The sequence below is a fragment of the Zingiber officinale genome, chromosome 1B, assembly GCF_018446385.1.
Source record: "Zingiber officinale cultivar Zhangliang chromosome 1B, Zo_v1.1, whole genome shotgun sequence".
In the NCBI taxonomy this organism is placed as follows: domain Eukaryota; kingdom Viridiplantae; phylum Streptophyta; class Magnoliopsida; order Zingiberales; family Zingiberaceae; genus Zingiber; species Zingiber officinale.
Window position 1 is genome coordinate 87,311,958 of NC_055986.1, and position 25,604 is coordinate 87,337,561.

Below are 25,604 nucleotides of genomic sequence, written 5' to 3' on the forward strand. Positions count from 1 at the left end.
TATCGAACTCGACCATCTCTAGTACTAACAAATCTACAGTGAGTATAACATCACCAAAATCTAACGGGCAACCTCTGACCTCTTGGGTGACATCCAAAGTATCACTAGATGGTAAGGAGACGGTCAGTCGCCGCGATCTATGAGAAGGTAGTCTACCAATCTCTCTCATAAATGCACAAGATATAAAAGAATGTGAACTACCTGTATCAATTAGCATATCAGCAGAAAATGCATAAAGTAAAACCGTACCGCGGAAAACGGATCCGTCGGCCCGCTGTGCGTCCTCTCTGGTGACCGCGTGAACTCTTCCAGTATCTGACGGTGGTAGAGGTGGTAGCACTGCCAAAGGCTGCTGCGTCAGAGCCTGAGCCTGCCACTGAGTCGGTACTGGACATTGAGTCAAAGATGGGACTATGGGCTCTGAACCGGTGGCTGGGGCTGTAACTGATACTGTACCAATGGCTAAGGCTGCACCTGATACTGCCCCTGAGTCAGATACTGAGGTCCAGAAATAGAACTCTGGGACTCCATAAGAACACTAGAACGCTCCTGACCGTACATGCCATATGCAGCTGTCGCAGGGGGAGCTGTCCTCTGCTGGCGATGCGAAGATTGGCCTTTCGGCCCCCCTCGCTGAGTAGTGGACTGATCAACCTGTCCTCCCGAAACAGAAATCCCGGAGGCTACCTGTTGAGACTTCAGCGTACAATCTCATCTTATGTGTCCGGGCAGTTTGCAATGATAGCAAACTGACTGTCCCAAGGAGCACGCAGAGGTGATGTGATCTCGGGATCCGCATCTGGTGCAAAAAGAGTCACTAGTGGACTGTTTTGCAGAGCGTCCTGACTTCTGGTGTCAGCCAGATGACCCAGAAGTACCCTGACCCGTCTGAGTGCGACTGCTCTGCTGCTGTCCCGTAGTCTGTGTCTGTTGGATCTGTCCGGAAGTCCGATCAGTCTGCTTCCTCTTCTTATCTGCATTCACTCTCCGATGAGTAGACTCAATCATGAGAGCTCTATCCAATGTCTTGGTGTATGATGAAGTACTAAAACCAGAAATCTTCAGCTGAAGATGCCCGTCCAGTCCTTGGACAAACTGAAGCATACGAGATCTGTCATCGGCAACTAACTCAGGATAGAATCTGGCCAACCGATTAAATTCACCATTAGACTCCATCACTGAGTGGTTATTCTGCCGCAGACTAAGAAAATCCTACCGAAGAGTCATCTGATATGCTCGGGGAAAATACTAACTCTCGAATGCCTCCCTAAATCTCGTCCAGGTAATAAGCTGGTCGCCTATAATGGAGCGCTGTGTGTCCCACCAGATCTCTGCCCCATCTCGCAGGTGGTAAGCAGCCAGCTCGGCCTTCTCCCACTCGGAGCTGGCCATGTAAAAGAATGTCCGCTCCATAGTCTCTATCCAAGACTGAGCTATGCTCGGATCAGTCTCCCCACAGAACAATGTGAATCGGCTCTTCACGGACTCTGCTAAGGCTGGGATCCGTGCTCGTGCCGCAACTATATCAGTAGGGATCGCCGCGGAACTAGGTAGAGCCACTGGAGCTGATCCTATGGGTGGTACTGAGGGATAGGCCGGAAGAGGTACCACTGGTGCTGCCGTATAAACTGGGGTGGGTACTGCTGGTGGAACTACTGAGTAGGCATAAGTAGGGGCAACTAGAGGTACGGTAGGCGGTACCGGATAAGGAGCAACCGGTACTGCTGGTGCGGATGCCGGTTATGTAGAAACCGGCACAGGTATCTGTGGTGCCAAGTACGTAGTAGCAGGCCCGGCTAGAGGGACTGTCAGGTATACTACGGGTACGGCTGATGGGGGAGGTGCTGAATATGCCGACGGTGGTACCACTAGTGGTATAGTCGAGGTAGGTACCTCTGAAGTCGGAACTATCAGGGTCTGATAAGCAGACGTACCCACCATGACCTGAGGAGTCTGCCCCTGACGGATAGGCTCAACCCTAGCAGACCTCTCTGAAGACTCTGTCTCAGGAGAATCTATCGGCCTCTTACGTGGTCTGCCATGTCTCGGTGCCGGTACACGTGTATGTGTCATATCTGTAAACAAAATGTTACCCAGATATCACTACAGGTATAAAAACTATAAAGTTACCTAATTTACCTATTTACCGTCTAGAGATATCCTGTCGCTGCTTAGCCCCCAAATAGAACTAATAGATCCTCGTCAAAATACCTCGGAATTCCGAAACGAGTAAGTCGACGAAAATCCATACAAATCCAAAATACCGAGAAATGCTCACGAAAGTAAGTATCGTAAATCCGAAACCCGACAAGTAGGTATCGCAAAACTTTGCTCTGATACCAAATAAATTGTCACGCCCCAGGTAGTCCCTGTCCGAAGAAATTTTGGCAGCATCTCCCCTATACAGGTGACAATATGAATCCATAATACATATATCTATACCTCGGCCACACACGGCCGGAACAATACAATACAAATAAGAAATAAACCACGCAGTTTATATCAACGTTCCACACAGCTCAACATATAATCAATTCACGCAGTTTAATAAGGAAAAACGATATGGAATCCTCGAAGATATATGTAAACATCCTACTCCACTACATCGAAGAAAAACCAAATCCACGAAGTAATGAAAATATCTGCAGCGGAAAACAATAGTAGCAAACCCGAATGTTCAATGTCCACAATACAAACCCATAATACAAGTATATAAGATGAAAAAGCAGAATAAAATCCGACAAAGAAAATCCTCGCGCTAATGGGGCTAGCGACTTGAATATCTCCCGACGGCCTCAACCTGAAAAATAGTAACAACGGGGTGAGTTCAAAGAACTCAGCAGGTAATCCAATAGATATGTACAGCAACATATAACCACCAGCAACAATCCTACGGTACAATATCCTAACAGTACAACATATAGTACAGTCTCCTAACAGTAAACAAGTATGCATAACTGAATAAACTGCAGTAACCAACAATAGACATGTAATACAGTCTACTACAAGAATAATAAGAAATGCAATACTGAAATAAACTGTACTCACCTGCGAGGCTTATAGTTGAACAATCCATAGCAAATTTATAGTTTATAGAACAGAGATATGGTCTCAAGTTTTAGATATCGGGATAAAAAACTTAGTAATGATCAGTTGAACAAAGCGGCCAAGGTCCCAACCTATCACGTTGGGTCTGATATGTTGGTGCAACCTTAGGTCAAGGTTGACCTGGTTGACCCGACTCGAGTTGACTTGACTCGAGTTGTATTTTGATGTTTGACTTGGGAAGATTGTCGGTGCAACCTTAGGTCAAGGTTGACCTAGTTGTGTTGCATGTTGATGTTTGACACTCGTGAGAGAGTTCTATTCTTGATATGGGACAAGAATAGATGTTTGGGAGATTATTGGTGCAACCGTAGGTCAAGGTTGACCTGGTTGACCTGATTCGGGAAAAAGTCCAAGTATGGAGACTTGGCACTGGAAAAGTCCAAGCAGGGAGCTTGGCACGGGAAAAGTCCAAGTATGGAGACTTGGCAAAAAGTCAAGGGAGCTTGGCACGCGAAAAGTCCAAGTATGGAGACTTGGCATGGAAAAGTCCAAGCAGGAGCTTGGCACGGGAAAAGTCCAAGTATGGAGACTTTGAAAAGTCCAAGCGAGGAGCTTGGCACGGAAAAGTCCAAGTATGGAGACTTGGCACGGAAAAGTCAAGTATGAAGACTTGGCACGGAGAAGTCGCAGTGATGGAAGCTTGGAAAGTCCTAACTGGGATGTTAGGCGGTTGGAAAGTCACGGTGAGTGAAGCGGTGGAAAGTCCTAACTGGGATGTTAGGCGGTTGGGAAGTCTGGTGAGTGAAGCCGGGCAAGGAAAGTCTGGTGAGTGAAGCCGAGGCGGAAAAAGTCCGTGAGTGAAGCCGGCAGATTGAAATCGTGAGTGAAGCGGTGAAAATCCTAGTGAGTGAAGCTAGGTGAATGAGAAAGTCCTAACTGGGATGTTAGGCAGTGTGAAATCTGGTGAGTGAAGCCGGTGGAAAGTCCTGGTGAGTGAAGCAGGGAAAATCCAGATGGATCAAGGGTGATCGGACATCTGGTGTTGAGAAGTCCAAGTGAGTGAAGCTTGGCATATGGAGTCGGAGAGGGCTCGGTGGCTCGTTCTCCGAACTAGGTTAGAGAGGGCACTCTAAACCGAGGAGTTGGATCGGTCCGGTGGCCGATCCGGTGATACTGCGTTTGCCCTGATCGGTCGGTGACCGGACCGATCAGGCATCAATCTGATCGGTCCCGAGACCGGTCAGATCGATACAGAAGCATTCGCAGCATGCTACTGAGTTCCACTTGATCGGTCGGCGGACCGATCAGGAAGAACACAGTATGCTACTGAGAGTTTCCCGATCGGTCCGTAGACCGATCAGGGCACACTTAGCGACACTTGATCGGGCTGCGACCGATCACCGTGACACTTGTGCCACTGGATCGGACCGATCAGTGTTCTAGCCGTTGCGATGCAACGGCTAGTTTCTTCGCTGTTTCTTCTTCGCAGGTATAAAGGGGCTGAGGGCTTCTACAGGGCTTCTTCTTCTTCTTTCTGGAAGTACTCTTCTGCCTGAAGCTTTTGCTTCTTCTTCCTGCTGAGCTTTGTTGAGCTCGTTGGGTGCTAAAGCTTTGCGTGAGCTTCTTCCCGTTGCTGGTTTTCTAGCTAGGCTTGGATCCGAGAAGCTGCTGCTTCACCAGGGTTCCTGCTGACTTCAAGAAGGCAAGCAAGTGTTGTTTACATTTCTGTTCTTGTTTTCTTGTTCCTATTTGTACTTCTATTGCTGTTGCAAAGATTGTGGTGAGGTTTCTCCACCCACAAGGAGTATCTATTAGCCGGGTTTCCGGGGACTCATCCACCGACGGATTGATAGGCTTCGTCCACCTTACGGACACGCCGAGGAGTAGGAGTTAATCTCCGAACCTCGTTACATCCATCGAGTTTGAGGTTTGATTTCTTTCTTTGTCGCTTCTATTGTTTTATTTCCGCTGCGCTAACTCGACATTGTAGAAAGAATCGAACGAATTGGGGTCGGCTATTCACACCCCCCTCTCTAGCCGTACAAAGGATCGAAGGTTCGCTCTTCATCGGATCAACACCCGTGGGAGCAAAGCTAGAGAATGGATCTCTATGGAGAAGATGTCACGATTCAACCCTTCTACGAGTCTCACGACAACTTCACATATTGGAAGGTAAGGATGATGTACTTTCTTAGGACTAATATGTTAAATTGGTTTTGTGTACAAGAAGGTTTTTCCCCTCCGATGGACGAGGAAGGAAAACCTATCAAGAAGAAGGAGTGGACGAAGGAGCAAATCCACAAATCAACCATCAATGATGAGGTAACGAAAATCATTGAATTTTCTTTACCTAATGATGTTTTGTGTAGGGTAGAAGGATACAATAGTGCCAAGGAGTTGTGGAACAACTTGGCCAAACTTCATGAGAAGAACTCCACTTCAAGTCATGAAGAGGAGACAAGTGAGTCATCAAGTAGCTCACTTCATGGAGATAGAGAATTGGGAGTTGAGGGCTACTCAACATCCAAGGAAGAAGAGGAGGAGAGCTCTTCTTCAAGATCGGAGCAAGAAGAAGCATCTACCTCCGGAAGGGATGAGGAAAAGAGCCTTCATCCATCCTCAACCCTAGGTAACTCAAGCATCGTAATTTCAAATAAGTTACATATAATATGCTTTGAGTGTAGGGAGTTTGGGCACTACAAGAGTAAGTGTCCAAGGAGGGTTAGGAAGACTCCACCGGCACCAAAAGTCAAGGGAGCCGGAGTCCCGACACGCAAAGGCAAGGAGCACGTGGTATGCTTCCAATGCAAGCGAAGGGGACATTATCGGAGTCATTGTCCGAGGGGGAGGCAACCTCACAAGGGCAAGAGACCGGGCACATCGATAGGGGGAGCTAAGGCAAACCCTAAGGTAACCTCTAAGGTTCATTTTTGCAATTCTAATAAAATGCATGCTAGGAGTTTTATTGCAATTGCAAATAATGATAAGCATGATAATCTTAGGAATCAATATATGTGCTTAGGTGCCAAACATGTGAGCCTAGATAAGGATAACACTAGGAAGGCTAACCCTAGGATCAACCCATCTAAGGCTAAGGATAACCTAGGTAGGAATCCTAAATCAATTAGACACATGCCTAGGAATACCTCAAGGAAGAGTGATAAATCAAAAATTGAGGTATTAGAGAAGGAGAATCAAGTCTTGAAGTCAAGACTTGATACTTTGGAAAAGACTCTTAAGAATTTGGAGAAGTCATCTCTAGGCTCTAAGAGTCAAAAACCAATGTCCAAGGACAAGAAAGGTTTGGGTCACAAACCTAAGTCCCAAGTGGTCAAGCCCACTTACCACAATGTTCCATTTGATTATGGAACAAAACCTAGGGCTAGGAAGACCATTACCAAGGTCACAAGGGGAGTCACCCCTATAGTTGACCTTGATGAGACCCAAATGACCAAGGCTTTAAAGCCTAAGAGGGTCATTAGGAGGTTGCTAGGAAGTTATCCTAGTGAATATTTAGTGAACCCAATGAGCTCAAGTAGGTATTGGGTTCCTAGGAGCATTTTCTCTACCCCATAGATGGGTTTAGAGAGTGTCAACTCAATAAGAAGGGTAGTTAACCCAACTTGAGGAAATTGACACTCAAGGAGCATTTTCAAGGTTTTTGGGAACCTTTGAAAATGAAAGGGGATAATCTTTATCATTCACTCCTTGGAAGAGTAAAGTGTGCCAAAGTGAGAATATTTTAATCTTATTTGGCACAATTTAAGGAAACCTAGAGAAAAACCATAATTGGGATTTTGGTTTTCTCTTAGGGATATATGGGCAATCTAGGATTAGAATTTAAGTTAACTAAGAGATTAAGGATACTTAGATAGGTAATCTAGGTATTTTATTTGTGTTAACTTACCACGGTTGTTTGCCATATGACATGTCATGACATCATGTTTAGTTTTATCATCATTTGAAATGTCATGATAGTGCTAGGCTAGTTTATATGTCATGCTTTATTTAAGTTTTCAAACTTTATGCCATGACATCATGACATTGGCACATGTTTTCATTTATGATACCATTTTATGCCATGTCATCATCTCTTGCATTAATAATCAATTGAATTGATTTAAGGATGAAAAATACATTTTGATATTGAGATCAAATTTGTGTTTAGAAAATGCATGAGAACTTAGCCTAAGTTGACCTTAACCCATATCTCACATCAAATTGACTTGAATGTGGTTTGATACACCTTAGATGTGTGTGAGATATTAGGATCATGAATTAGGATCAAGGTGCATAGTTCTTGTACCTAGATGAGCCTAATTCAAGAAATTGGGGATCATAGGGAAAGCTTGTGTACAAGTCATGTACATATAGCCCTAAGATTGTGGTCCCAAATTAAAGGGTTTGAAATCATTTCAAAATTGTTTTGAAAAACCTTGATGAAGCTTTCCTAGTGATAGCATTCATCATTGAACATTGTGATACAAAGTTGACTTAACTTTGAACTATTTCAAAGTTTTTGAATTTTGTATCAAGATTTGAAAATGGAAGTTATTCTCATAGAAAACTATTTTTCCATGATAGTATATGTTATGAGGAATGTATCCTCAAAATTTCACAATTTTTCGAATTTTCTGGAATTTATTAGGAGTTTCTGAATTTCGGGAAGGAAAAATCAGAAATCAGTGTCTGGATCGGTCGCTGGACCGATCCAGGGAGGGCTGGATCGGTCACTGGACCGATCCAGAGTGCTGTGGATCGGTCTGGTGACCGATCCAGTGAGGTCTGATAGCGTGCCAATGTGCTGAAATTCGACTGCATGTCTGAAATTTCGGCTGAAAGTTGGTTTTTAGATTTCTAAAGGTTTGAAACTCTCCAAGACATTGTTGGTGCAATGGTCAAGGGGGAGTTGGCCTTTAGGGGGAGTTTTAACTATTAGTCAAGGGGAGTTGACTTTTAGGGGGAGTTTTTACTCCTTGAGGATTAGTGATATGGGATTATCACTAAGTGGACTGTTGAGCTTAGTATCAAGGGGAAAATAAGAGTTTCAATGAAAGGTATGGGACTTTCATTAGGAAGAAACTCTTGACCTTGATACCCTCCTTATTCCTTTTGATGTGTGTCAAAAAGGGGAGAGTGTTCATTGGAGAATTATTGGAGAACCCAAGTTAGGTTATCGGTTTAACCTAAGCTAGGGGAAGATTGTCAAGGAATGTTCGAGGAAGAACATTGGAATACTTTTTGATGTGTGTCAAAAAGGGGGAGAATTATTAGAGAACCCAAGTTAGGTTATCAGGTTAACCTAAGGGGAGAATGTCTAGAGAATGTTCAAGGAAAGAACATTGGACATTGGAAGATGGTTGGAAAACCTAAGTTAGGTTATCGGGTTAACCTAACTTGATTATGGTTTTGTCAAACATCAAAAGGGGAGATTGTTGGTGCAACCTTGGGTCAAGGTTGACCTGGTTGACCCGACTCGAGTTGACTTGACTCGAGTTGTATTTTGATGTTTGACTTGGGAAGATTGTCGGTGCAACCTTAGGTCAAGGTTGACCTAGTTGTGTTGCATGTTGATGTTTGACACTCGTGAGAGAGTTCTATTCTTGATATGGGACAAGAATAGATGTTTGGGAGATTATTGGTGCAAAGTAGGTCAAGGTTGACTGGTTGACTGATTCGGAAAAGTCCAAGTATGGAGACTTGGCATGGAAAAGTCAAGCGGGGAGCTTGGCACGGAAAAGTCAAGTATGGAGACTTGGCCGGAAAAGTCAAGCAGGGAGCTTGGCGCGAAAAGTCAAGTATGGAGACTTGGCTTGGAAAAGTCCAGCAGGGAGCTTGGCACGGGAAAAGTCCAAGTATGGAGACTTGGCATCGGAAAAGTCCAAGCTTGGCACGGGAAAAGTCAAGTATGGAGACTTGGCACGGAAAAGTCCAAGTATGAAGACTTGCACGGAGAAGTCTGGTGAGTGAAGCGAGGCGGTGGAAAGTCCTAAGCTGGGATGTTAGGCGGTTGGAAAGTCCAGTGAGTGAAGCCCGGTGGAAAGTCCTAACTGGGATGTTAGGCGGTTGGGAAGTCCTGGTGAGGCAGCAAGGAAAGTCCTGGTGAGTGAAGCCAGGAAAAGAAATCCAGTGAGTCAAGTGGAAATCCTCGTGAGTGAAGCCGGTGAAAATCTAGTGAGTGAAGCTAGGTGAATGAGAAAGTCCTAAGCGGGATGTTAGGCGGTGTGAAATCCTGGTGAGAAGCCGGTGGAAAGTCCGGAGAGTGGCGCAAGGAAAATCCAGATGGATCAAGGGTGATCGGACATCCGGTGTTGAGAAGTCAAGTGAGTGAAGCTTGGCATATGGAGTCGGAGAGGGCTCGTAGCTCGTTCTCCGAACTAGGTTAGAGAGGGCACTCTAACCGAGTTGGATCGATGCAGTGACCGATCCGGATATCTGCGTTTGCCACGATCGGTGCGGTGACCGATCGAATTAGATCGATGGCTCATTGCAATCTGATCGGTCCGGAGACCGATCAGAGGCCACGCAACCTTGCGAGAAGAAAACCGTGGATCGGGCCGATCCACCCATTTTGATCGGTCGGCGGCCGATCGGAAAGATCGATGGCAGAGGCGAAGGCGATCGGTCTATGGACCGATCAGAGGTTCCTGATCGGTCCGCGCCGATCGGGGCTTGATCGCGACACCTGATCGTCCGGGGACCGATCGGTGACAAGCGAAGCTTCGCGCTGGGCTGATCGGCCCGATCGATTGTTCTAGCGATGCAGCGGCTAGTTTCTTGCTTCTTCTTCGCGGTATAAAGGCTGAGGGCTTCAGGCTTCTTCTTCTTCTTTCGGAAGTACTCTTCTGCCTGAAGCTTTTGCTTCTTCTTCCTGCTGAGCTTTGTTGAGCTCGTTGGGTGCTAAAGCTTTGCGTGAGCTTCTTCCCGTTCTGGTTTTCTAGCTAGGCTTGGATCCGAGAAGCTTCCTGCTGACTTCAAGAAGGCAAGCAAGTGTTGTTTACATTTCTGTTCTTGTTTTCTTGTTCCTATTTGTACTTCTATTGCTGTTGCAAAGATTGTGGTGAGGTTTCTCCACCCACAAGGAGTATCTATTAGCCGGGTTTCCGGGGACTCATCCACCGACGGACACGCCGAGGAGTAGGAGTTAATCTCCGAACCTCGTTACATCCATCGAGTTTGAGGTTTGATTTCTTTCTTTGTCGCTTCTATTGTTTTATTTCCGCTGCGCTAACTCGACATTGTAGAAAGAATCGAACGAATTGGGGTCGGCTATTCACACCCCCCTCTCTAGCCGTACAAAGGATCCTAACATGATATAGGATAATATCAGGCCGAATGTGAGTCTGATATGAAACTCACAAGACTTTAAATGGGTGCAATCAGAGATGTCTAGATTCATTAGTGAGTTTTAACCAAAATTCACTGATGGCCTAGGGTATTTGGATTTCTTCAAATTCATGTTCCCTAAGAAGGTTTAAGAAAGGAGAGGCTTGCTATGATATCAAAACTTAGTTCTAACCACTACAAATGAAGTTCTTGCTCCGTGCTAGTTGGCACAGAACATATGAACCTTATGAATTTTAATGAACAACATGTTGGACCCCGTGGTAGTTTTGATGTGATCAACCAAGTTGGTTAGGTCCTGTTGTGTTTGATCCCTGTGTCTGAGTGTGTAGGAGCTTAGGAATACAGGAAGTCGAGCGGAAGACGCAACTAGCGAGAAGGACGGCACGGGAAGGGAGCCGACGGGTTCGGTGCGTCCGAAGGACGAGAGAGCTGCGGAAGAGTACTCCGGTGGGCGTGAAGAGCGTGCGCGGCGTTCGAGGGATGTTAAGCCGGGATGGAAGGCTGCTCGAGGAAGGCCGGAAATTGGGTTCGGGTGAGCCCTATTTCGATTGGCCGAAATCACCCAAACAAACGGAGCTTCGGAAGACAAAGTGAAGAAGAAAGAGTCATGAAGTACTGAAGGTATTTATAGCAGGAACCTTGAAGGTGCCTTAAACATGCAGCGCCTTAAACACATTGAAGGCACCTTGAATGGATTGTTTAAGGCGCCTTGAGACCATTTGCGCTGCGGATAAAGTTTTATCCGCAGATCGAGTTGGAGGCGCCTTGAACCCTGTTGGAGGCGCCTTGGACTCTCGGGATAAGATTTCCAGGGCCTATATAAAGGCCCCTAGAGCTAGGAATTAAATAACAACTCAAGCAATCAACTGTGTAGTGTTTCCTAGCAATAGTTCTGAGCTTCCAAAGTGTAAAAGGCTTCTCCGCCTTCAGAGAAGGAGAATTTTTCTACTGCGCTTTTTCTACTACCCTGGATTAACAACCTTCTTGGTTGTAACCAGGTTAAAATCCTGATCTTCTCTGTATTTCTTTATTTAGCTTTTATTGCTTTATTAATTTATCACTATTGCACTAATTGAGTTGAAAGTACGAGGAGAGTATAGTTTAATTTTTGTTTTCAGCAATTCACCCCCCTCTTGTCGGCCTCCACTGCACCAACACAACACACCTTGTCGAATTTTAATTTACAAAAAGAACAACCACCAATTTATTTTTAACTCAAAGTTTAGTTAGAGATTAAAGCTACATTACAATACTATTAGAAATTTCCAATCACATGCTGTAGACTTTAAATCCACTGTTGGAGCTAGCTTATTTGAATTTATAAATTAATTCACAATCCATAGCGAGATTTTAGTTTATAGAACGGAGATATGGTCTCAAGTTTTAGATATCAAGATCAAAAACTTAGTAGTGATCAGTTGAACAAAGTGGCTAAGGTCCCAATCTATCAAGCTCACGTTAGGCATTATATTATCCCATATCAAGCTCACAATCAGGCTAAAATTGATCGTCATGTTGGAGCACCTCTGAAGTACTTTAAATAAGTAATAAATAGCATCGTTGGAGTCCTTGCAAAATCAGAAACTCACAAGACTTTAAATGAGTGCAATCGGAGATGTCTAGGTCCATTAGTAGATTTTGACCGAAACTCACTGATGGCCCTAGAGTATTTGAATTCCTTTAAATTCACGTTCCCTAAGAAGGTTTGAGAGAGGAAAAGCTAGATATGGTGTTAAAACTTGGTTCTAACTACTACAAATGAAGTTCTTACTCAGTGCCAGTTGGCATGGCACATGTGAACCTTATGGATTTTAATAAAAACACACCTTGTCGAATTTTAATTTACAAAAAGAACAACTACCAATTTATTTTTAAGTCAAAATTTAGCTAGAGATTAAAGCTAAATTACAATACTATTAGAAATTTCCAATCACACTCTATAGACTTCAAATCCACTGTTGGACCTAGCCTATTTGAATTTCTAAACTAATTCACAATTCGTAGCAAGTTTTTAGTTTATAGAACGGAGATAAGGTCTTAAGTTTTAGATATCGGGATCAAAAATCTGGTAGTGATCGGTTGAACAAAGAAGTCAAGGTCCCAACCTATCAAGCCCATGTTGGACCTAATATTATCCCATTTTAGGCTCACAATTAGGCTAAAAGTGATCATCACGTTGGAGCACCTTTGAAGAGCTTTAAATAAGTAATGGATAGCACTGTTAGAGTCCTTGCAAGACTAAAAACTCACAAGACTTTAAATAGGTGCAATCGGAAATGTCTAGGTTCATCAGTGGATTTTGACTGAAATCCACTGATGGCCCTAGAGTATTTGGATTTCTTCAAATTAACGTTCCTTAGGAAGATTTGAGAGAAGAGAATCTAGATATGGTGTCAAAACTTAGTTCTAAGTACCACTATAAATGAAGTTCTTACTCCATGCCAGTTGGCACGGAATATGTGAACCTTATGGATTTTAATGAACAACACACTCTGTCAAATTTGAATTACAAAATAATAACCACCAATTTATTTTTATGTCAAAAATTAGTTAGAGATTAAAGCTAAATTACAATACTATTAGAAATTTCCAATCACACACTGTAGACTTCAAATCCATTGTTGGACCTAACTTATTTGAATTTCTAAACTAATTCACAATCTGTGGCAAATTTTTAGTTTATAGAATGGAGATATTGTCTCAAGTTTTAGATATCGGGATAAAAAACTTGGTAGTGATCAGTTGAACAAAATGGCCAAGGTCCCAACCTATCAGGCCCACATTCATGTTGAAGTTTTTTTGTAACGTTCGAGCACCTCTAGAGAGCTTTAAATAAGTAATGAATATCACCGTTAGAGTCCTTGCAAGACTAGAAACTCACAAGACTTAAAATGGGTGCAATCGAACTTATCTAGGTCCATTAATGGATTTTGACCAAAATCCACTGATAGCCCTAAGGTATTTGGATTTATTTAAATTCACATTCCCTTGGAAGGTTAGAGAGAGGAGGACCTAGATATGGTATCAAAACTTAGTTCTAACCACTACAAACGAAATTCTTGCTCCGTGCCAGTTGGCACGGAACATGTGAACCTTATGGATTTTCATTCAATGAACAACAAACCTTATCAAATTTTAAATTATAGGGATAACAACCTTTTTTTAAAACTAATAACTTAGTTACTTTGGAGTTCCCAAATTACATCACTAATTTATATTTTCAAGCAGACCATGTAGACTTGAACCCCAATGTTGGACCTAGCCTATTTGGATTTCTAAAAAATCCCAACCGTTACTAAGTTTTTAGTTTTCAGAAGAGAGATATAGTGTGAAGTATAAGTTATATCTCTTTTCACTTATCAGCACCACCATGACAATTTGGATATTATGATTTTTATTTCACTACGCAATAGTATTATTATTCCTATGATAATTTAGTATACACTTCTTATATCATATATATCACTGTATTAAACAACAAATACTACATACAAAGATATAAAACTAATAACACTACATAATTGTACCTTTACATTCTCTACCCAACTATTTTGCTTACAACATTATGAATAATTAATCTAATGTTTTACATAACCCGTCTCTCAAAATTGATACAATTACATCAATTCTATTTTTTTTTATGTCTCCTTGTTTGAAGTCCATCTTTAGATCGTATAGAAGACATTGAATGTTTTGCAAAGAAACCACAATCAACAATGTAAATAACATTAGCAATTTAATATTCAATATTTTATATTAATATTTTCTACTCACACTCTTTGATATTAGCTTACCTGGCTTCTTGTTGTGAACATTCTATTGTGAGAGGCATCCATTGGTCGAAGGGATGATACCTTTGAAAATTTAGATCAATAGCAGCAAGGTGCTCATGACTATATTGTTTTAAATCTGATACTTATAAGATTGAACAAGAAATTAAATTTTATATCAACTAGCATTTATACTACATACTAACATACACATGAATATTGGATGATCACCGCTACTTCAAATTCATATTTGGATTTACTTTCACTTACTATATAAAATTGTAATGATTGAACGTCATTGATTTGGTGTCCACCATCAATAAATGGAAGTATGCATTATCACTACACAAAGGTATAAAAATATACCTAAACTCTTCATCTTTGTATCTGTCTTTATCACTTGTTGCAAGCCAAACTTGTTTAAGGATTTTATTGATGTCTACAAATACGTAAAGTCATACATACTTAACCAAATAATAAAATTTATTCAAATATTATATATTCTCAAATCATTTAGATTCATTACTGTAAAGAATGTTGAACAATATATAGACTTATTGTATGTTCTACCAGATGAGGATGCTCTCCTAAATAGAATTTTACAATATGTGTCAATTACCTCCCCTTTGGTCAAAATCTCTCCATTCACACCAGGTAAGAAGAAATGTATATTTAAATCAAAGGGTGGTTCCTCCTAAACTAATTCATTTGTAAACCTGCAAAGTAAATCAATAACTATAAATCACAAAAATAAATTAGAGAACCATATAATTATCTAAATTAGAGAACCATATAATCATCTTGACTTATCACTTAATTAAATCAACTATGTATTTAACCTATTTTAGGTTCTCCAAGTGTTTTAACAAGTAGACCACATCTTCGCCTTGTTTTTTCTTCTTCGAAGTCTTGAATTGCTTCTTAACAAACTATGCTCATAAACATAAAACACATTTAATTAATAAATTAAATAAAAAAAAAATACTATTTATATGTAAATATAGACTTATAGCAATAGTTTGTTCCTCATTTTGTTAAGTTGGGCAATCCTAGCTGCATCCTTCTTTGCCTCTTCTTCAAAATTGCCTTCCATTATTGTGACGATGTCTCTTTCTTTTTTCATATTATGCACATCAAATTTTCCTTTCCCCTTCTTCGCAACATCAGGTTCTTTTATAAATTTTCTACCCTCTACTTCTGTTAAAACGTTCTCCACAGGCTCACATATTTGTATATTTCTCCACTTTCTCTTAGGTAAAATCTGGAGCCACAATGGACAATCAATTGGAGTATCCCTGTAATCATAGCAACTTCTGTCACGTCCTCTCCTATTTCTTGTTTCAAAAGCTACTGGTTCACATTGAGGATCGACCACAGGATTACTTAATTGAGATTGTATTTATTTTCTATTATTTTGAGTAATTCTATCACCCTATCATTCAAATGCATGTTCTCCATTCTTAGCTCCTTAATTCAATTTGCTTGAATAATGCAGTTACAACATTCCTTATTACTTTAGCTTCCTGCTTCATTGTCTTCAAATTGTGATGTCTTACATTAGACGTGGAATGTCATCAACGAAATCAATTCTCAACTAATGATTTCTCATATTGGGTAGAGATTAGGTCAATCACAACCTGTCACATTATTAAAACAAATGTAAAAAAAAGAATATTAATCTAAGTGGCAGCATTCAAAATTTATCTCTTCATATGAGATTCGGTCGAACAAATCTCTCACCTTACTAATATGTGAAGGAATATTCCTCCACTTATTTATTCGTGCTCCTTCAATTTTATATGGTTTTGGGGTTGGAACATGCTCCAGAAATCATGTCTGATTCATCATCACAAGTGTTAGAAATTCATACATGTCCGTAAAATATTGTTAAATTTAACATCAAAACTAAACTCATTGCTAAAAGACTAGCAAAGTCCTTTAGGTAATGGAGGTTGGTGTTAGAATGTATTGTCTGAGTTGATGAAAATATGTCATCAATCTTATGTAATTGTGGAGCCATAAATTCATGAATGACTTCAACCCAGTTGAATCTAACAAGATTCTCAAAATCATCTACTATATCTATAAGACATAAAGGGACCTTATATGTACTAGAAGAAAATAAGACATAAACAAATATATACAAAATATAGATTTTGTAAAATAATAAAATATCTTCTTCTTCTTCAACGCGATTGACATAAAATTTAATCAACTCCTTAATTCTTGATCTGATAGCTTCTTTTTTATTTGAGAAGTAAGTTAGAAAGAGGTCGCCCGACGCTTTAGTTGAATTGATCATAACCAAAGCACCTCGGTCTGCAATACCAGGCAACAAAACGTCTCTTTTTGTAAAGGCATCCGCTACACTTAAACAACTTAAATGATTAGTTGACTTCTACGAATAGATAAATAAGTATTAGACCCACGTTGGGCCTGAAATGATCACATATTAGGCCCACATTAGGTCTGATATGGAATCGTATTAGGTCACGTTGGGCCTAATATAAGGTCATATCAGGCCCTTGTTTGCCATGATACCCCGTTACCAGGATCATTAACTGACTAAAATATTAACCTTTTCAAAATATTTTATTTTACTATACAATTACTTCGTGATTAAAATTGACAATTATAAGTTGTACCTAAGAATATAAAGGTTTGAGAAGTTGAATCCCAATTTTGAAATATATTGGCAAATATACCACGGATATGCTATATATCTTGTATATCCAAGAAAATATAAAAGGGTAATTGTTTGATCATCGCTACGTGTCGATCATATAAAATAATAGATCCATGATGCATTCCTTTCTTTGTGGATGTTTGAAAAAAAAACTTTTAAAGTGACCTAGGATACTATTACAATACAATTTCTGCCCAACATCAACTGAACCCTACAATTTAAAAAATTTAAAATTATTAACTAAACTAGCTGAGCTTTTTAAAATCAAAGAGTTTCTAAGGTAATACCTTTGTAGATAAATGAAGTGAAGAGGATGATACACCCAACCCACTTCCTTGCATCATTATGAAAGAAGATTATTATCGAAAACCCTAAAATCTTTCACTGCAGAGTCACGATCAATGTGGATTTATAGGTGGAAATGTTTAATACCGCTTGAGGGACACATGAAAACACTTACGTAGGGTATCAGTGGGGAGATGATTTCGCCACTAAAATAGAGTTATAATCAGAGAGTTACAAAGAGCGGCGAGACATGCACAAGCTGAGGGAGGGAGGGAGAAAAATATTAATTTCACCACCATCACTATTATTTTTAAATTAAAATGATTTAAAATATGGTTTGAATGTATGAAAAATGATGACTGTGTAGAGGAGGTTGGTGGGAGGGTTAAAATGAAAATTTTATATTATTTTATTGTGTCATTTGGTAAATACATCTTATGATATATCTTTTCATAATTTTCATATTCTATATATAAATTACCGTAAAATTTTCGATTTACCAATATTCAGTATTCCACCCCAAACTCAAATAGAAGCGTGCTGATGAAGCCGCAGTTCATAAATGTCAACGCCCATTGTTCGTCCGAGAAGCTCAGATGAGGTCGTCCCACGGATTAATGCAGATGGTTCATAAGGATAGATAAATTCGGAGTCGATTTTCAACTTACATGGCATGCTTCGTTGATCGATAAGCTTATTCTTGCTAGGAGAAGTCAATAAGAAGATGAGGTCCCTCCTTACGTCGCCTCCATCCCCGTTCCTTTCCCATGAGGTCCTTCCTTACGTCAACTCCATCCCTATTCCTTTCCCATGCCATCTATTTAATCGATTTGTTCCATGATCCAACAATCGCGTTTTTTGAACCTATTCCTAACCCTAAACCCAAATAGAACTGCCCAGCAATGGCGGAGCAGGCGCAGGTTCAAATCCCTAGAGTGAAGCTGGGCGCCCAGGGTTTGGAGGTACAACAAGATTTCTTGTTATTTCTTATGGATTCCAGTTTTCTGTTGTAAATTTGCTGTAAAGATTGCTCTTTCACTTCAAATGTGGTGTGGTGATGGATGATAGGTGTCCAAATTAGGGTTTGGATGCATGGGTCTCACTGGTTATACAACGCCCCTGTCAGTGATGAAGTCGGCATCACCATCATCAAGCATGCTTTCCACAATGGCATCACCTTCTTTGACACCTCCGACATCTACGGACCTCGTACCAACGAGATCTTGCTTGGGAAGGTTCGTATCTCATTGCTCCTCTGCTTGCCTGCTGGAAGGAATTTGCCTCGGGTGAACAAAACTTGATATTTTTTGACAAAATGCCTTTAGGCCTTGAAGCAATTGCCGCGAGAGAAAATCCAAATAGCCACAAAGTTTGGGATTTCCTCTTCTTATTCTAGTGCCACAGGTTTGGTAATCAATGGCAAGCCCGAGTACCTGCGGGCATGCTGCGAGGAAAGTTTGTTGAGGCTCGGAGTGGAATACATTGATCTTTACTATCAGCTCCGAGTTGATAAGACTGTGCCGATAGAAGAAAATGTATGGGTCTTTCCATATTTCTCTTAAACTTTCTCAGTTGCATTCTACACTGATTTTTTACTATCAGTGCTGAGTTGATAAGAATGTGTTGATAGAGGAGATTGTTGCAAGGATTAGATATGGTTTCTACAATGTAGTTATGATCATAACTATCCATTCTGCTATAAATTTCTTTACAGATGGGGGAACTAAAGAAATTGGTGGAAGAAGGTAAAGTGAAATACATTGGGCTCTCAGAAGCAAGTCCGAATACGATCAGACGTGCACATGCTGTGCATCCAATCACTGCATTACAGATGGAATGGTCTCTGTGGACTCGGGACATTGAACCAGAGATAGTCCCACTTTGCAGGTCTGAATACAATTTTCAACTTTATCTGAAGTTAACACTGGATTTGTTTTTGTTTTCCAGTATCAGATGCATTTCTGAGTTTCTCTATTCCGTGATAACAGACACATATTGCCATGAATATCGAACACTGAAAATGAGACACATTGGATCTGTTTTATGCAAATTTACGAGCTTCAAAACTATAAACAAACTAGTGAAATCAACTTGTTGGTTTGCTTTTTTTGGGTCTCTCACTTCCAAAAATGTATTTGTTTGAAGCACAAAACTTCAAGATTCTCGTCCCTGTTTTATTGATTGATAAATTGGAGAGAAAACACGAGCAAATTTTCCATTCTTTAACCACTTACTACGGCAAATATTACTATCTTGAGATATTTTTCATAATTGTGTAACTAGCAACGATTGTTGTTTTTATGTGATATATAATGTACATGTAGAGAACTAGGTATCGGGATAGTTCCTTGCAGCCCTCTTGGACATGGCTTTTTTGGCGGTCGAGGAGTCACAGAAAGTTTGCCTACCAATGTACCTATGCCTTTGGTATGGTCTCTTATCCAATTGTAACATTTCTTGAGCAATTTTGGTGATGTTTAACTGGATGGTTTGTCATAAATTGGTTCCCACATACTGGTCACTAAGGATCAATTTGTGCAATGTTCTTGACTTTGCAAGACCAATATTCCAAGGTTCGGGGCAGAGAATTTGGAAAAGAACAAAACTTTGTATGATCGGGTAGAGAATCTGACCAAAAAACATCAATGTTCCACTGCTCAACTAGCTCTAGCTTGGGTTCTCCATCAAGGAGATGATGTGGTTCCTATCCCTGGTACGCAATTGTTCGGAAAATCATGATACATTCATATTATTATCAGTACAATGAAAACAAAAGTCATCTGAAGTTTATATCATATAATGAGATGAAGATCAATTGCTTGTAAAACACAAGTTTAATAATACCGAATGTCACAGTTAATTCATGTCGATACACATTGGTAGATCACAAGTTCCTGGACAGTATCTGAAGTTTATATTCACGGAATAGGATGTAGATCGATTGTTAGTAAACACATTTAGTAATCAAATACCACTGTTAATTCATGTCAAGTCACATTATTTTACACATAATCATTATGCTTTCCTACTTATTCACCTCCATGCTTGTATCAACCTTGAAAGCCTTGGTGACAGTAGAGAATCTCAGTTTGAACATACATTTAGCACTCTTCGATATATAACTTGAAGTCTCTAATGACAACGTTGTAGAAAAAACCAGAATCGACGAAACTTCCGTCACTCCAAGAATATCGAAGTGACTTACCGTGAAGAAGCTCTTGATATGAAGAAGTTTTAAGAGATAAAAAACTGGACGATGGAATAATAAAAACTCTCTTACATTTAAATTCAGAAAAGAAGGAGCCTATAAATAGGCTTTACAAACTATCGCTAGATCCTATAAAATAGGATCATGTAAGACCAGATCCTATAAATTAGGATCACAAAGATAAATTCTAATCACCTAAAGACTCGGACAAGATTATCCTAATTAAAGACTCGGACAATGATTAACCTTTCAAATTATAAAATAAAATATTTAAATCTTAACTAAAAAAATTACGAACCAAAAAAATAAAACATCACTTTATAATTCAACAAACGTATCATTGAAAGAAGGTCGTAAGATTAGGAAATCAGAAATATTAAACTGCTTAAATTGATTGATACATTTTTCTCCTTTTTCTCAGGAACAACGAAGTTGAAGAACTTGGATTCAAACATTGGCTCTTTGAAGGTGAGGTTGACGAAAGAGGATCTGAAAGAATTAACCGATGCTATGCCAAAAGAAGAGGTCTTAGGCTATCGATCATATAGTATCAGTGAATCCATCAATTGGCACTATGCTGACACTCCCCCTTTACATAAAAATCCATCGGCATAGGCTTCATATTCAGGACCACATCGTGTACCTTATCGTGGCATAGGCTTGTATCATCATCACTAAGCTGAATTCGTGCCAACTATTTGAGTTATGCTCATATTTCTTCCACTTATGGGAAATATATAATAAGAATAGCACGAGAGTGATTTGATTAGTCCTTTGGCTTTTATTGTTAGTCTAAGTACTTTATTTTAGACTTTATTTAATTATACCATTTGACTAATATAAATAAGTTTTAATTATATAAATTATAAACAATTGCAAATTCAAATGGATAATACAAAAAAAATAAACTTAATTCTAACTTTAGTGATAGAATCTAAATTACTAATATGCGCCGGAACAGGCGGAAAAAAATATGAGAATTTCAAACAATTGTAGGGGTTAAATTGAAATTTGACCCTGCCACAAAACACAAAAGCCAACCGCAGTGGTGCATTACGGTTACACTATAAATGGAAACCTACACCACCGCCACTGCCTCCTCCTCGTCTCCCTCAATCCGTTGGTTGCTTCCCTCGATCGAGATCCCTCTTCACAATCGGAATCGCTAGAATCTCCGGGCGGTTGAAATGCCGAAGCACAGGGGAGGCGACCGCGACATCGAGTCCGGCTCCGGCGACGCGGCCCTGCACCCGAACATGACCGAGAACCCTCAGATCCGGTGGGCTTTCTTACGCAAAGTCTACTCCATCGTCTGCTTCCAGATCTTCCTCACCATCGCCGTCGCCTGCGTCATCAACTTCGTCCAGCCCATCCGCGGCTTCCTCCTCTCCCACACCACCGCCTCCCTCTTCGTCCTCATCGTCATTGTTGTCTCCCCCTTTTTAGGTACCTAGGGCTTCGATCAATCGCTCTTCCTTCGTTCTTCTTCTTCTTCGATCTGAAATGTTGGGTCTATCGGTGATTTGTTGTATGTTTGTGGAAATCGATGGAACCAGTGTTGCTGCCGATGATTTACTTCCGCGAGCGCCACCCATTGAACCTGATTCTCCTCACGCTGTTCACTATCTGCATGAGCTTGGCTATAGGGATGGCATGCGCGAATTCGAAAGGTAATCACCAAGCTTTTGATCGCAATTTGTAAGAAATTTTGGCATTCGTATGATCCTTCGTTTTGCTTCTTTCCGAGATATTATTGTCAGTTACAATGTCGCCATTCATGAAATTTACTTCAGGAAATGGAGAAATCTGATTAATACTTGATTTTTTTTTCTCCTTTTAATTTGTTCCTTAAAGTGCATCTTGCGATTCTTATGGATTGTATCTCTTATCAAATCACGTTTCTGCTAAATTTATTCTGTTTTTTTCTTTTCTAGATTCAGAAGCAGTTCTCTTTGCATTATCAAACCCTTACATGTTTATGCATAATTAGAGCTTGAGAGACAACAAAATGGCCATTGTAGATTAGAATGAATTAAAAAAAAAAGTACATCTGTGTATTAAAAAAACACATCATTCAGTTTATGACTCATTTTATGTCGTTTTTTAATTTTTCTTCGTGCAACTTTATTTATTCACGATTATTAAGGTGCGATATACCATAAAATAAGATCATTTTAAATTGAAATAATTTAGGGGGAAAAAAGTAAAAATCATGTTTCATGTCGGTTTACAAATTAATTTGTATGGTTAAATAAATTGAATTGAAAACAAAAGAGTAAAGTCGGAATAAAGTTTGAGGGTTTAATAAAATCCAAATAGGAAAGCGTGATTTGGTGGATAGAGAACACAAGGGACATGATTTAGGAAAATGCCCGAGTGAAATACTGCATGAAAAAAGGATGCCTTTTTCTTTGCTTCTAAGCATAAATTTAATAGTGAAAAATTTTAAAAATAATTGATAGTAAAAATAAAATAAGATAAAATTTATCTAAATATACATTATAATATAATAGGAGATATAGTTCAGTAGTACAAAAGGATCCATATAGTTGACCCCACTTAATGGGATGAGTTTGATTGTTGTTATTATTATTGAATCAAATGAAAGTGATTTTATTTCAGCCTTTGGATAGATTGGTTTAAAATGGCTACCACTCTACTAAATGAGGATTTCATTCCCCGTCATTACTGTAGCCTGAGAAATTGGCATTTCTCGTCCTCCAAATACATATTCAATGTAGTCAAACAAGTTGATCGAGTTTATCTACCAAAGCAACACGAGATAATACGTTAGATAGATTAAACAACTTGAGTTGAGTGACCTGAGTCAACTAGGTCAAACCAGTTGATTAAGTTGGATGCATTGAATGAGTCTAAACGATCCACTAAGTGCAAAAGTCAAATGGTAGTAAATAGATCTAATAGGTGAGAGTGAGACAAGCCTTTTGGCCTGAACAAAGTAATGAGTTGAATGGATCCAATTAGTTGGTTGAGTCAGTCATATTGGATGGATCAAGTAAGTTGAACATGTTGATCATGTCAAGGCACTGAGGAAGCTAATTTGGTTTGGTGTGCAGGATGAACCCAATGAGTTGTGCAAGTTGAGCAAGAGCAATGAATTTGGCTAATTCATGGGTTGTCTTAGAAATTATGCTTAAAAGATTTTTGAGATGAGTATAGTGGATTAAGTAGAAAATCAAAATAGTTGGGTCGGAAAGAGCAGAGGAATTGGTTGAGATGACCAATCCTAGCAGTCGATTGGCCAATAGAATTGATTGAGTGATCAAAATGTGGGAGTTAATTGAGCTAAATAAGCCAAGTCAACTATGAAAGTTAGATGATTCAAGCGGGGTAATTGGATTAGCCAAGCAAGCCAAACTGAGCAAGAAAATGGACAAACAGAGTTTTCAAATTAGGCTAATTGAGCATAAATAAGCTATTATGTGACTAGTGAGCTAAATTAAATGGACGTTCATCTAGGTTCGATGTATTGACTAGTTTAATCATCTTGAGCGGCTTATGACGAATGAACTCAACAAATCTAGTCAATTGGACCAAATTGGCTGACTGTGACTAGGCTAGGAGAGCTAGGTTGGTTGATAATGACAGATGATTTTAGCAGACAAATAGAATGATACAATAAGAACAAAATTAACTATTTTATTTATCATTGTATTTATTAATTGTGGTAAAAAGGTGAATACGTTCTCCTCCAGCATCCCCGTCAACCCGTCCCAGAGTCAACACGGAGCAGGTAAATTACGGACGACTACTAGCCTTTGGAATAGTGACTAACACATAAGGGAGGTATTTATCTCGGCTTTACCGAGATTCGAACCCCAGACCTCATTGTGACAATAACTCCTGTGCTAGTCACTAGACCCATCCGAGGGGACATCATTGTATTTATTAATGAAACTAAACATTGATGTCATTTCTCATTCAATAATTACATTCTTTTTATTCTCAATGAAATAAGGCTGTGTCCAGTGAAACAACATCAAATTCCTGTAATTAGTTTTGCTCAGTATTTGTATAAGTACATATTTATCATTAGTAGATTGCTAAACTACATCAAAATAAAGCATAATCGTTCTCCTGATATTTCTATTCCTTGTCACCTCTTCAACTGAGATTTGATCAGCAACTTCTCGCCAATCTTAATTGGTTCAGGCAAAGTTGTGTTGGAATCTGCAGCTCTCACTGTCGTCGTCTTCGTGGGTCTCACTTGCTACACTTTCTGGGCAGCTAAAAGAGGCTACGACTTCAACTTCCTCGGCCCATTCTTGTTCGCATCCCTTATGGTCCTCATGTTGTATTGCCTCATCCAGGTTGCGAATCTACTTGCTATTAACTTATAATATTTTAAATGAAAAGTAAATATTTTGATGAAATTTTCTAATACTTGCAAAGTACTCACTGTTGCAGATTTTCATCCCGATGGGAAAGGTCTCGACGACTATCTACGGTTGCTTGGCAGCCATCATATTCTCTGGCTTCATCATCTACGACACTGACAATCTCATCAAGCGTCACAGCTACGACCAGTACATCTGCGCAGCCATCTCTTTATATCTCGACGTCATCAACCTCTTCATAGCAGTGCTAACTATATTCAACGCGGAATGCTAACCTTCCTCACTTGCAGCTTAAGGTGCTTACTGATCTTAGGAGCTGTATACTCGTGTCCATGCTCAAATTTCTCCTGCTGTGGGAGAATGGAGTTGCAATCATACTTAGGAACCACCTGTTTTTTGTGTATTCTGGCTGTCAATTTCCTATCCAATGTCGTGTACTACTCAATGCAACAGAAGCCTCATTATACTTATGATTTAAAGCTTCTGTTCAATCAGGCTTTCTGTAATGCATGGATTAATCGGTTTCAACCGGCCGAGCCAAATCAATCTGGTTCTGCAAACACAGAAAAACAAAAAAGGGATCTCATAGCCATGGAACATGAACCCGGAGAAACGAACACAATCGTTAACCAATTTCTTTTACTTGGTTCGAAATCTGTGACGACTCCTACTCCAAGATCCGTGATCGTTGATCGCTTATGTTGGATAATTACTATAGATCTGAAATTCTTTACAAATATATAAGTACAAGTACTGAATTTAAAAATAGATTATACCAACAATAAATGATTAGAAATTAGATCGTTGATTGTCGGAATAGCAGATGAGCGTTGTTGAATCGTTTCGGCGTAGCACGCAGCTTAGAAGATCGCTGTGAATGATGATTTTCGATGTAGTTGGCT

General features: G+C 39.9%; 1 protein-coding gene and 1 pseudogene across 1 annotated transcript; both read left to right on the top strand.

The window, feature by feature from the left end:
• Positions 1-18,038: 18,038 nt before the first annotated feature.
• Positions 18,039-20,959, top strand: LOC121976774 (annotated as a pseudogene).
• A 572-nt stretch (positions 20,960-21,531) lies between these two features.
• On the top strand, positions 21,532-24,976 carry LOC122039791 (protein LIFEGUARD 4-like). Its single transcript, XM_042599238.1, has 4 exons — positions 21,532-21,790; positions 21,901-22,014; positions 24,518-24,675; positions 24,773-24,976. Exons 1-4 carry the CDS (start codon positions 21,532-21,534, stop codon positions 24,974-24,976), a joined length of 735 nt encoding a protein of 244 aa, XP_042455172.1.
• The last annotated feature ends 628 nt before the right edge of the window (positions 24,977-25,604 follow it).